A 12,500-nucleotide genomic window follows, 5' to 3' on the forward strand; every position below is an offset into this window, starting at 1 on the left:
CCTGAGTTCAGGGAAGAAGATTTGGCGCCTCAGTGGCCTGAGCTTTATTCATCAGGAGATCGGAAAGCACTTTAGTCATGCGTCGGTTTCATTTGAGGGCAAACTTGATTTTTTTTTTTAGAGAACATCAAAGAAAGTCATTTCTAAATGCATCGCCAAACATATTGTGAGTGGCTAAATAACCCAATGCCAACCCCGACAGCATGTCTGAAAGCGGCGCGTGTAAAATCATTTGGTTCCTGAGTCTAGGCTTCATGCACTGTTCAAATATAATCATAATCATAATCACACGACCCAGCAATGGGAACCAAAATCACAATTACTAACCCACTTAAAAAAATATTAAAAAATGCTGGGTTAAAAACAACCCAAGTTGGGTTGAAGATGGTCAAACCCAGAAATTGGGTTGTTTGAATAGGTCCGTTCACTGGGTTCAAACATCTTGTTTTCTGGGTTTGTCCATTTTTAACCCAGTTTGGGTTATTTTTTAACCCAGCGTTTTTAGAGTGTGTCCAAGCATAATCATAATCACACGACTGTACAATGTGACGTCCTGTAAAATACACTCGGCATTCTGATATATATATAAATACACACTCTAAAAATGTTGGGCTGTTTTAACCCAATGTTAGGTCAAATATGACCCAACATTGGGTTGTTTTTTTTACCCAGAATTGTATATATATATATATATATATATATATATATATATATATATATATATATATATATATATATATATATATATATATATATATATATATATATATATATATATATATGTTGATTTAAACCAGCGATTGGGTTGTCTTAAGCAAATATTTAACCCAACTGCAGGATTAAAACAACCCAATCGCTGGGTAAAAACAAACCAATTGCTGGGTTAGTCCATATTTGACCCAACATTGGGTTAAAACAACAGCATTTTTTAGAGTGTATAATCATAATCACACGACTGTACAATGTGACGCCCAGTGTGCTCCTGTAAAATGCACTCGGCGCTCTGATAATGTCTGCATGCCCTCACCAAAAAAATGCTGGGTTAAAAACAACCCAAGTTGGGTTGAAAATGGACAAACCCAGAAATTGGGTTGTTTGAATGGGTCCATTTACTAGGGTTCAAACAACCCAATATCTGGTTTTGTCCATTTCCAACCCAACTTGGGTTGTTTATAACCCAGCATTTTTATGTGCTGTTTTTATATGCGATATATTTTGTCTGTTTTAGTTCAAGCATTCCTGCTCAAACACTAAAGCGAAGGTTATGGGTTCGATTCCCAGACAAAGCAAGATCTGTGCCTCGACCGTCACGGGCCTGCAGAGAAAGCGTCCGCCATATGCATGACGTCTTTATCTTTAATTTAAGAGAGGGAGGTTTAATTAAAGAAATACCCTCGGACAACACGTGCATGATGGGATGCGAAGTTATTTTAATATGCGAGTATAAAACGCGTCCTCGGAGAAGAGCACGGGTGGGCGCGCACACACACACGCACACACACACACACACACACACGCGCACTTTGCGTGTTTTAATACAGACTCTAAAAACGAGACTGTGGAAGAAAATCACTTTTACACAGAATATTGTTTTTGTTTTATAAGTTCTTGTCGGCTCTCTTTTCTAACTCAGTGTGTGTGTGTGTGTGTGTGTGTGTGTGTGTGTGTGTGTGTGTGTGTGTGTGTGTGTGTGTGTGTGTGTGTGTGTGTGTGTGTGTGTGTGTGTGTGTGTGTGTGTGTGTGTGTGTGTGTGTGTGTGTGTGTGTGTGTGATGGGTAGGTTTAGGGGCAGTGTAAGGGGAAAAAATACGGTTTGTATTGTATAAAAACCATTAGGGCTATGGAATGTCCCCATATGTCACAAAAACAAACGTGTGTGTGTGTGTGGGGGGGGGGCAGTTATACTGTGGGTGGACCGACATTGTCACGGCATTGCAGACGAACTAACACTACCTACGTGGTTCGTCCCAACGCTTCCGTTTTCCCAGCGTAACGCACGGGGCTTGACCATTAGCGAAGCAGAGGAAGAGAGAGAGAGAGAGAGAGAGAGAGAGAGAGAGAGAGAGAGAGAGAGAGAGAGAGAGAGAGAGAGAGAGAGAGAGAGAGAGAGAGAGAGAGAGAGATCGTGCTGCTTTTCTCCAGGAATACCAGACACAGCCTTGCTGCAAGTTCATCACACGCACCGTTCTCGGGTTTAATGTTGGATGAAGAGTCGGAGCACGCAGAGGAAATCCGTATGGGTTCACCGAGCTTCACGCTGGGAATATTTATATTTATTTGACATCCAAAGCGAAGTTCGCCATCAAAACCGACAATATTTGGAAGTGATACGAGCTCGCTGTTTCAGAGACATCGGGATTTAAGGTAATGATGAGTCTGATGCACTGAGTTAGGCCATCGGCACTCATATGAGCAAACCGGGCGATGCGTTATTAAATATAACATCTCTCTAAAATAAAGTTGCAATGCGATTGTACAGCTCAGCTCATGCATTGAATCAGGATACTTTGCATGCTTGTGCATACTATATCAATGTGTAGCCTGTGTAATGTGTGCGTTATGAACTTATTTTTGTTGGAGAGTTTTAATAAAGAGCGCATCTTTTAGATTAGTTTTGGGGAAGTTTATGTTGGAGGTTTACAATTTGAATTTATGTAAGTGTGGCTAATCAATGGTTTGGACTAGATAACGGACTTGTTTAAAAGAGGCAATTAAAGTGCTGATGGTTTGTTTTCTGTGATCCAGGCCTCGCGGTGGAAGTAGCGCACAGGCCCTGCGGACATGGCCGACAACGAGGACACTTTTCGGCTGCAGAACTCTCCGAGCGCCGCGGAGCCCAAAGATCCGACAACCGACGGCAAAGCAGACAAGCAGAACGGAGCCAACAAATCCCCTTCATCACAGACGACATACATTCAACAGGTACGAGCTGTGTGTGTGTGTGTGTGTGTGTGTGTGTGTGTGTGTGTGTGTGTGTGTGTGTGCGCGCGCGGTGGAGGGGGGGGGGGGGGGTAGAAAATAAAGTTTGTGCAGTATAAAAACCATTACGCATATGGAATGTCTCCACATTTCACAAGTGTGTGTGTGTACTTCACCATATTTTGGCTTCAAATGTATGTCCAGAAACCCGTCGATCCTCCTTTTGAAGACGCCCTTATATTTGTAAAACTAGGCCTAGTTTTTTTTAATTTATGTGAAATTGCAGAGTGTGTGTGTTTTACTGTATACATCCGCGTGTTAAAACAACAGAAGTCTATAGATTGAGCCCATCTAGATCGCTAAATAAACGCTGATCTGAGGTGATTGCTGAGCCCACCGCCCTAATATTACCCAAGAGCGTGTCATACACACGAGAAACAGCGCAGCATATGCACAAAACATGAGTTCTGCCGTAGACATTTGTCGTATTATTTATACGCATTTACACGCTGCATGGGGAAATGAATAAAGCTGTGATTTCATAACTCGGATGGTCGATATATTAATATATGAGAAATCACAAAACACACTATTCCAAGTAAAAGAAAAAGTGTGTGTCGGCCTGTGCGTGTTGCATGAGTTATGAAAATGTTCTCTTTGCTGCATTCGAAAATAATAACTTTTTAAATTTTTAAAACGCTTAGTGCAAAACTTAAACGTATTTTTTCCCCACCGAAATGCATTCTGCTCATTTGCTTTTCTTAATCTACTTTTCTCTCGTGCATTTTCATCTCATCTCGATATTAATGTTCGTTCTGTGTGTTTCTCAGGGAATGGAAGGAATAAAAGTGTACTTGCATGAGCGAGAGTTATGGGCAAAGTTTCACGAAGTTGGAACCGAGATGATCATCACCAAAGCGGGAAGGTAAGACAGATCTCTTGGCTTTTGCTCATTTATTTATTTTATATTTATAATTATTATTATCCTGTAATAATCACAAAGGCCTATTAATTACATATTATTTATTATAAATGAGGCTATTCCTTTATGCGCTTCCCCACTGCGTGAAAACGTTTATTGAAATGTATTGGTATTTTAATCGGCACATGGTGTGTGTGTGTGTGTGTGTGTGTGTGTGTGTGTGTGTGTGTGTGTGTGTGTGTGTGTGTGTGTGTGTGTGTGTGTGTGTGTGTGTGTGTGTGTGTGTGTGTGTGTGTGTGTGTGTGTGTGTGTGTGTACACTATAACAGCGATTGCTTTTAGTGATTCATTTTGCAATAATAATTCCCGCGATGCTTTCAATCATTATTTGGATTCTTGATGCAGATTTTTCCACTAATGCAATAAACTTGGATCTAAAACTATAAGTGCATTAAAAAAAATATATATATATAATCGCATAGGCTACTGAATGCTAAAATATACAATGAGCGTGTTTAATAATGTAATTGTTTGTAAATTGTTAAATATTGTTTAAAGCGCCAGTCTCTCAGCTTGAGTTTTAAACACACTGCGCTTGTATTAAGTGTGTGTTTCAGCCCCTCTTCCATTAGTAAAAGACTCTCAGAAACAACACGCGGGTTAAAAAAAGAAAGTAGTGCATGGGTTCTCAACATATAACGATGAAAGTCCAGGTAAAGTTGTGGAAATATGTGTAGCGCGATACATCTCCGTATGCGTGCACACATCGTCTCGTGTATTATTCATAACGCAGCGATTTGCTGGACAAGGTGGCTTTTGTATCACATTTGCTCGACAGATTAGTGGAAAAACTAAAAAAAAAAAAACTATAAATAAATAAATAGAAACGTGTGCACAAACTGCTGTGCGCTTGCGTGCAGCTCTTCTCATATACACGCGCACTTTATAGTTTTAAATCTCCCAGTATCGTATTATTTTAGTTTTTCGTCCTTCAATAATCCTTTTATATTCTGCCTTTTGCACATTTATATATGCCTGAGTCAGAGTTACTGATCGCTCAGCCCATGCAGGAGAACAGATGAAAAAATATGATCGGCGTGAGCCATCTTTAAAATATCTTTTTAGTTTTAATCGCGCAGCACCTCTGAGATCTGTGGTGATGATGATGATGGTGATGATGATGATGGTGATGATGCCTGTTTGAGGAGCGCCTCCGCAGCGCGTTATTAATACTGTCCCGTTGTGTCCACAGGCGGATGTTCCCGAGCTTCAAAGTGAAGGTCACAGGATTGAACCCCAAAACCAAATACATCCTCCTGATGGATGTGGTGCCAGCCGACGACCACCGCTATAAGTTCGCCGATAACAAATGGTGCGAGGCCTGCGCTGCTTTACTCACAGAGAATGGGTTATTATTGACCCAAACAAACACTGGGTTAGAAACAACCGGCGTTTGGGTTGAACATGGACATTGGGTGGTTTAACCTGTCAATGTTTGTTTTTTTTAACCCAGCGGTTGGGTTAAATGTTTGTTAACCTAATTCCTGGTTTTGTCCATTTTCAACCCAACTTGGGTTAATTGCATTTTTATTTATTTATTTATTTCAGTGTAATTATATTTCTTTGTAATAGCTGGCTTAAGTCCTCCATGTAGCTTTGACTTTTAGTGATCCTCAGCTCCTAATTGCGGGGTTTGTTATTATAATATTTACCGGCTATTCTCTAAAAAAAAAAACAATCAATGTTTGGGTTGAAAATGGACAAACCCAGTGGTTGGGTTGTTTTAACCAGTGAATGTTTTTTTTAATTATTATTACTATTTACCCAGCGGTTGGGTTAAATGTTTTGCTTTAAACAACCTAATTACTGGGTTTGTTATTATTTACCTGGCTATTCTCTCTCTAAAAACAAGCAACGTTTGGGTTGAAAATGGACAAACCCAGCGTTTGGGTTGTTTTAACCAGTGAATGGTTTTATGTTTTAAACCCAGCGTAGGGTTAAATGTTTGCTTAAAACAACCCAATTGCTGGGTTTGTCCATTTTCAACCCAACTTGGGTTGTTTGGAATTATTTTTTTACAGTGATATTTCTTTGAAATAGCTGCTGAATTCACATGCTCTCGGAATTATCCTAAATACGAGTTTCCTAGATAAAAAAATGCGCATGCTCATTTCAAGATTTAAATGCGATAAGTTAACTTAATTTCCGACAGCGCGTGACGTGCGCGTAAGTCCTCAATGCTGCTTTGACTTTCGTTATCTCATCGCGGGGTTTATTATTTACTTGGCTATTCTCTAAAAAATACTGAGTAAAAAACAACCAGCGTTTGGGTTGAAAATGGACAATCCCAGCGATTGGGTTGTTTAACCAGTGAACGTTTTTTTTTGTTGTTGTTGTTAGTTTGTTTTTTAACCCAGCGGCTGGGTTAAATGTTTGCGTTAAACAACCTAATAGCTGGGTTTGTCCATTTTCAACCCAACTTGGGTTGTTTGCTTCATTATTATAATTATTTTATAGTGTAACTATAGTTATTTGTAATAGCTGGCTTAAGTCCTCAGCGTGACTTTCACTGATCCTCAGCTCCTCTAAAGTCTCGAGCGCTCCTATCAGACTTTGACTACATTAGACTCCTCGTCTGTAAGTATTAATCGAGCGGTCTGAGTGGGGATTGTTCCTGAAGCTTGCAGGGATTTGTTTGTGATTTGGGTCTAAAAGTGAAAGTCTGTGCCCGTGAATGCGGCTCCAGCAGAAATGCCGTATTATGCCACTTGTTGTGCGCTCCTTCTTCAGGGTCAGTGGCTTTAAACGGCGGAGGTTATTGAGCAGGACGTCCACAGGCCTGATAATTACCCGCCCAGTGCATGTTCTGGAACTAACGACCCTCTTGATCAAACATCATCTCAGCCATTAACCAAATAAACCCGCGCTATGGTCGATACCCGAGGCGGCGGTGCGTGAGGGACGGAGCTCAGTCACATTCGGACGAGTTTCCATTTCAATAAAGAACACACATGTTAAAGGAACAGAGCATCTTTAGCTTTAATCAAATCATCCTTACACGGAAAAATGCTCTTCTTATTCACTAACAATTCTTAAATCAAGATGCATTTACTAGATCAGTAAAATCACATTTATTATTTCTTGTTTTGTTTATAATAAAATCTAAATGAAGAGAGTTTTTGCTTAAAACAGGCGAAATGATCTGCCAATGGGGTGAGGAGAATAATCTTATTTCTGTTCGGGAACAAGAAACAAGATTTCAATCAGAAATAAGATTATTTTTCTCACCCCATTGGCAGATCATTTCGCCTGTTTTAAGCAAAAACTCTCTTCATTTAGATTTTAGTTTTCAACAAAACAAGAAATAATAAATGTGGTTTTACTGATCTAGTAAATGCGTCTTGATTTAAGAATATTGAGATATTTAGACTGGAAACGAGACAAAGTTACTGAGAAGGAAGAGCATTTATTGGAAGAGCATCGATGATCCCATGAGGGAAACTGTGTGTGTGTGTTTACACTCTAAAAAAATGCTGGGTTGTTGTAACCCAATGTTGGGTCAAATATGGACTAACCCAGCAATTGGGTTGGTTTTTACCCAGAATTGTTTAGTGTTAGTATATGCAACTAAAAGGTGTGTGTGTGTGTGTGTGTGTGTGTGTGTGTGTGTGTGTGTGTGTGTGTGTGTGTGTGTGTGTGTGTGTGTGTGTGTGTGTGTGTGTGTGTGTGTGTGTGTGTGTGTGTGTGTGTGTGTGTGCTCAGGTCTGTGACAGGTAAAGCTGAGCCTGCGATGCCAGGACGGCTGTACGTTCACCCAGACTCTCCGGCCACCGGAGCTCATTGGATGAGGCAGCTCGTGTCGTTCCAGAAGCTCAAACTCACCAACAATCACCTCGATCCATTCGGACACGTGAGTCAACATTACAGCTAACTAATGTTACCAACTCAATGTGGATCACAGAGTTTTTATTTGACTTATTGTAGTTTTTAAACTGGTATTCTCTGACTGTGTTCTTAATGGGTTGATCCATTACATATAAAGACATCTGACATTATCAAGATGTAATGTGTTTTTATGACCAGCTTTAGAGAATAAACTCTGGTTAAATACACTCAAAACAATGATATGTCGGATTTACTTCATTTTTATCTTGTCAACAAGTTCCACATAACCGGGTTCTGCTGAATTTAACTAACATTCTTTATTTCTGTAAACTTAAGTTGTTGGTTTTGTAGGTAAGGTTAATTCAATGCTCAGGTTAACATTCTTATTTTTGTCCCAAACTATTAAGTTCAATTATTCAAAAATGAAAATCAAATATGAATCCAGTTTAATTACGAATTAACAAAGTTATCTAACAAGATAATCTTTTATAAAATCATATTGGCTAATCCACGGCCTGCCCAAAGGAGATGTTTATTATTATTATTATTATTATTATTATTATTATTATTATTATTATTATTATTATTATTATTATTATTATTATTATTATTAGCAGCTCTCTTACAAACATTCAACACTAAAAAGTCTCTCCATTTCCTCATCTTGCTAAACATGCATAAAACAACATTTTATTTAAACTTTTTCACAGCATGATGGGAAGAGTTTGATTGGGTCACTTGATTGAATCATGTTATTGGAAAATAAAAACATTAAGTTATGTCAAAGATTAATGGTTTTAAGTCAATATAACATAAAGCGATTACATTTAAACCCGACAACTGATATTATACACTGCAAAAAGTGTTTTCTTACTCAGTATTTGTGTCTTGTTTGTGAGAGTTTTTGCTTAAAATAAGATCAATAATCTGCCAATGGGGTGAGAAAAATAATCTTAATTCAAACAGAAAACAAGATTATTTCTCTCACCCCATTGGTAGATTATTGATCTTATTTTAAGCAAAAACTCTCTTCATTTTGAGTTATTTTTCCCCAAACAAGACAATTACTTTCGCTTGTCTAGTAAATACTTCTTGTTTTAAGAATTTTTAGATGTTTGGACTAGAAACCAGACAGAAATACTGAGTAAGAGGAGCATGTTGGTTGTTTGTGACGGCTCTGATCAGTTCCGATCCGGCTGGTTTTGCTGCCAAACCTCAGCTAGAATGAAACTGGAGCTCAGCTGGAATGCGAGCCGAGTTGTAAATTTCGGTCCTGAATGTATTTTTGATTGGTTGCAGGGCTTCTTGGCATGCCCCGTTTTGTGCCGAAAGATCACCCTGGGATTCATAAATGAAGTTCGGCTCCTCCACCAAATAACAATCTATCGTTTTGTTGTTCCAGGTGCTTGAAATAATTTCAGACCTATTTATAATTATAGTCTTAATTAGACTCCAATGATGAGGGAAAGATGTCTGAAAGAAACTCTCACTAATTCCCACTTGCCAAGCATGAACACAGTAGTAGTTCGCTTGAGTTTTCCAGGTTTCTAGAGCTTTGGCTTTGATCATTTTTGTTCCCATTCATCATTATCCGTACACATTCCCTGCCATGCAGAAATATCAGAGTTTGGATAACTGCGCTTCAAACTGTTTATATCTCATGGCAGAGTGTGATGAGTGATGGACCGAGATATACAAAGGCTTTCGGGAACATGAAAGCTCATTCAGCGATCGCTCACTATCATTAAAGACTATCACAGGGCACATGGACAAACGGAGGCATCCAGAGCGCATGGGTGGTCCGGCTCCAAAATATTCTTTTGGACAGAGCAGCTTTTGGTTGCATCATCCAGCCAGGCCTTTTATTTTGGACATCCCATTTTAAAGCAATGCATTTTTAGTAGCCTTTACCAATCCATCATCGGGTCCATCTGGAGCAAAAGCAATATTCTCGGCGGAGAGAGCGATGCTTAAAGATGGGCTGATCAAAGCACAAACTGCAGTCGCATGAGAGGAAAACACACGGAAAAGGGGAAAGAGGAGTGTGTGTGTGTGTGTGTGTGTGTGTGTGTGTGTGTGTGTGTGTGTGTGTGTGCGTGCGTGCGTGCGTGCGTGCGTGCGTGCGTGCGTGCGTGCGTGCGTGCGTGCGTGCGTGTGTGTGTGTGTGTGTAGACTTGGCATCCACATTCAGAATGCAAAATTTAGACAAAGTAGCCTACACACACACACACACACACACACACACACACACACACACACACACACACACACACACACACACACACACACACACACACACATGTTGGTCTATGTGGTTTACAGGGACTCTCCATAGGCGTAATGGTTTTTATACTGTACAACCCGTATTTTCTTTTCCTTTACACTGCCCCTGCCCCTAAACCTACCCATCACACACACACACACACACACACACACACACACACACACACTGCCCCTAAACCTACCCATCACAGGAAACATTCTGCATTTTTACTTTCTCAAAAAAACATCATTTAGTATGTTTTTAAGGCCATTTGAATTATGGGGACATTTGATAAGTCCTCATAAACCACATTTATAGTGTAATACCAGTGTAATACCCATGTAGTTATACAAATTTGTGTCCTCATAAACCACACAAACAGGCTCACACACACACACACATTGAGTTAGAAAAGAGAGCCGACAAGAACTTATCAAACAAAAACAATATTCTGTGTAAAATTGATTTTCTTCCACAGTCTCGTTTTTAGAGTCTGTATTAAAACACGCAAAGTGCGTGTGCGTGTGTGTGTGTGTGTGTGTGTGTGTGTGTGTGTGTGTGTGTGTGTGTGTGTGTGTGTGTGTGTGTGTGTGTGTGTGACTAACTCCGACATTGCATTCAGAACGGTCCAAAGAAAGTTAAATATTGATCTCGCGTTTTATAATCCATAAGCGTCCTTCCTTCGCATCATTCGATATTAATGATCTGTATAGAGTATCCGTTAAATAATACGCGTTTAATCGTGTTCGTCATATTTAATAAAGCTCTATATTCTCTCCAGATCATCCTGAACTCCATGCACAAATATCAGCCGCGGATCCACATCGTGAAGGCGGATGAGAATAACGGCTTTGGGTCGAAGAACACCGCGTTCTGCACACACGTGTTCCCGGAGACGGCCTTCATCGCGGTCACTTCCTACCAGAACCATAAGGTAAGAGCCACATTTAATATTATATCTAAATATTTAACATTCTGGAGGAACAAACTTTGGCGTGCATTAGAGTACAATGATCTGACCGGTAGAACCAGTCATATGAGATATAAATAAGATTGCTCAGACATCATAAATGTTGATGTTAATTGTAACTGGATGATATTCTGTAGGCTAACATAATTATATTATATTATTATTAATTTAGCTAATGTCCAGAACTCAAACCGTTCATGAAGCAACGCGTGTGTTATCTGAGCAGACAAAAGATAATAAATCGTCCGAAATGTTTAGTGGCTATACTAAAAAATATCAAAAGGTGTTCTTTTATTTTTATTTGTTTCTCTGATGCGTTTCTCAGAACATCATCCGTTTATTGTTTAATATTTAATATCCCAAACCAATGCACTTCTCAAAGGTTATGCGTGCCATTTTCTTGAATATAACGAATGCACAAATACAACTAAAATATGAGATAAAATAATCATTTCTTTAAAACATAATGGCGTAATGCGCTTATGGTGAAATTATCCGATCTGTGTTGTTCACACCAGTTGCGCTTTTCAATGGCCAGCTGTAACTTTCACACAGTTTGTGTGATTATTAAAAAGCATCGATATGCACACATATATCACACTTTAATGATTATATGATAATCTGATTATTAAAAATCATCGATATGCACACATCACACTTTAATTAAGAACTCTTGTATTTATTCATATATATTGTAAGATAGCTGAATTGTCGTTTTTAATACACGGATGAACATATTAATGATGTACTTTTAATTAAAACTCATCCGGCTTCTTTAAATTAAGCCCTTAGCCTCGTGCAGCAGATAATTGTTCATTTAGCCGACGTCTTGACCAATGTGTGTGTGTGTGTGTGTGTGTGTGTGTGTGTGTGTGTGTGTGTGTGTGTGTGTGTGTGTGTGTGTGTGTGTGTGTGTGTGTGTGTGTGTGTGTGTGTGTGTGTGTGTGTTTTAAGAAAGCAACTTAAAAGAGTAAAATGCACCTGCATCTCATTAAAAATAATTGATTTCGAACAACCCTTTGAGCTAACCATCGCTGATGATCATGTTCGGAGCACCTTTACGAGTTACTCTCAGCCCCAATCAAAGCGGATACAGCCTAATAATAAAAATATATAACTTAAAAATATAACGCATAGACCTGAATTTTTCAAAACGCAAAAACCTGTTGTTAAGATAATGAGTTTGGTCCACGGGAATGAAGAGAAATACACTGAATATAAAAACGCAAATGAAATCGCGTCGACTAAAGCGATGGTCGGCGTCCCGAAACCGACATCTCTGGCACATTCAAACAGATAAAGGACATCAAACCTGCTCAGTGTGTGTGTGTGTGTGTGTGTGTGTGTGTGTGTGTGTGTGTGTGTGTGTGTGTGTGTGTGTGTGTGTATGTGTGTGTGTGTGTGTGAGAGAGAGAGAGAGAGAGAGAGAGAGAGAGAGAGAGAGAGAGAGAGAGAGAGAGAGAGAGATTGACTTTATATTTGACATTGCAGCACAAAACCACTCATAAGGGTACATTTTTTAAAATCTTGAATTGAGATTTGA

The 12,500-nt window shown here is 39.3% G+C and overlaps 1 protein-coding gene across 1 annotated transcript in view; it reads left to right on the plus strand.

Annotated features, from left to right (window-relative positions):
- Nucleotides 1-1,920: 1,920 nt before the first annotated feature.
- tbx5a (T-box transcription factor 5a) overlaps nt 1,921-12,500 on the plus strand; it is a 32,229-nt gene continuing 21,649 nt past the window's right edge. The window contains exons 1-6 of the mRNA XM_067439864.1: nt 1,921-2,363; nt 2,745-2,921; nt 3,749-3,843; nt 5,092-5,211; nt 7,602-7,749; nt 10,769-10,921. Coding sequence (XP_067295965.1) covers nt 2,781-2,921; nt 3,749-3,843; nt 5,092-5,211; nt 7,602-7,749; nt 10,769-10,921 — 657 coding nt within the window. The 5' untranslated portion in view covers nt 1,921-2,363; nt 2,745-2,780. The remainder of the gene's footprint in view (nt 2,364-2,744; nt 2,922-3,748; nt 3,844-5,091; nt 5,212-7,601; nt 7,750-10,768; nt 10,922-12,500) is intronic.

The sequence above is a fragment of the Pseudorasbora parva genome, chromosome 3 (assembly GCF_024679245.1).
Source record: "Pseudorasbora parva isolate DD20220531a chromosome 3, ASM2467924v1, whole genome shotgun sequence".
Classification (NCBI taxonomy): Eukaryota; Metazoa; Chordata; class Actinopteri; order Cypriniformes; family Gobionidae; genus Pseudorasbora; species Pseudorasbora parva.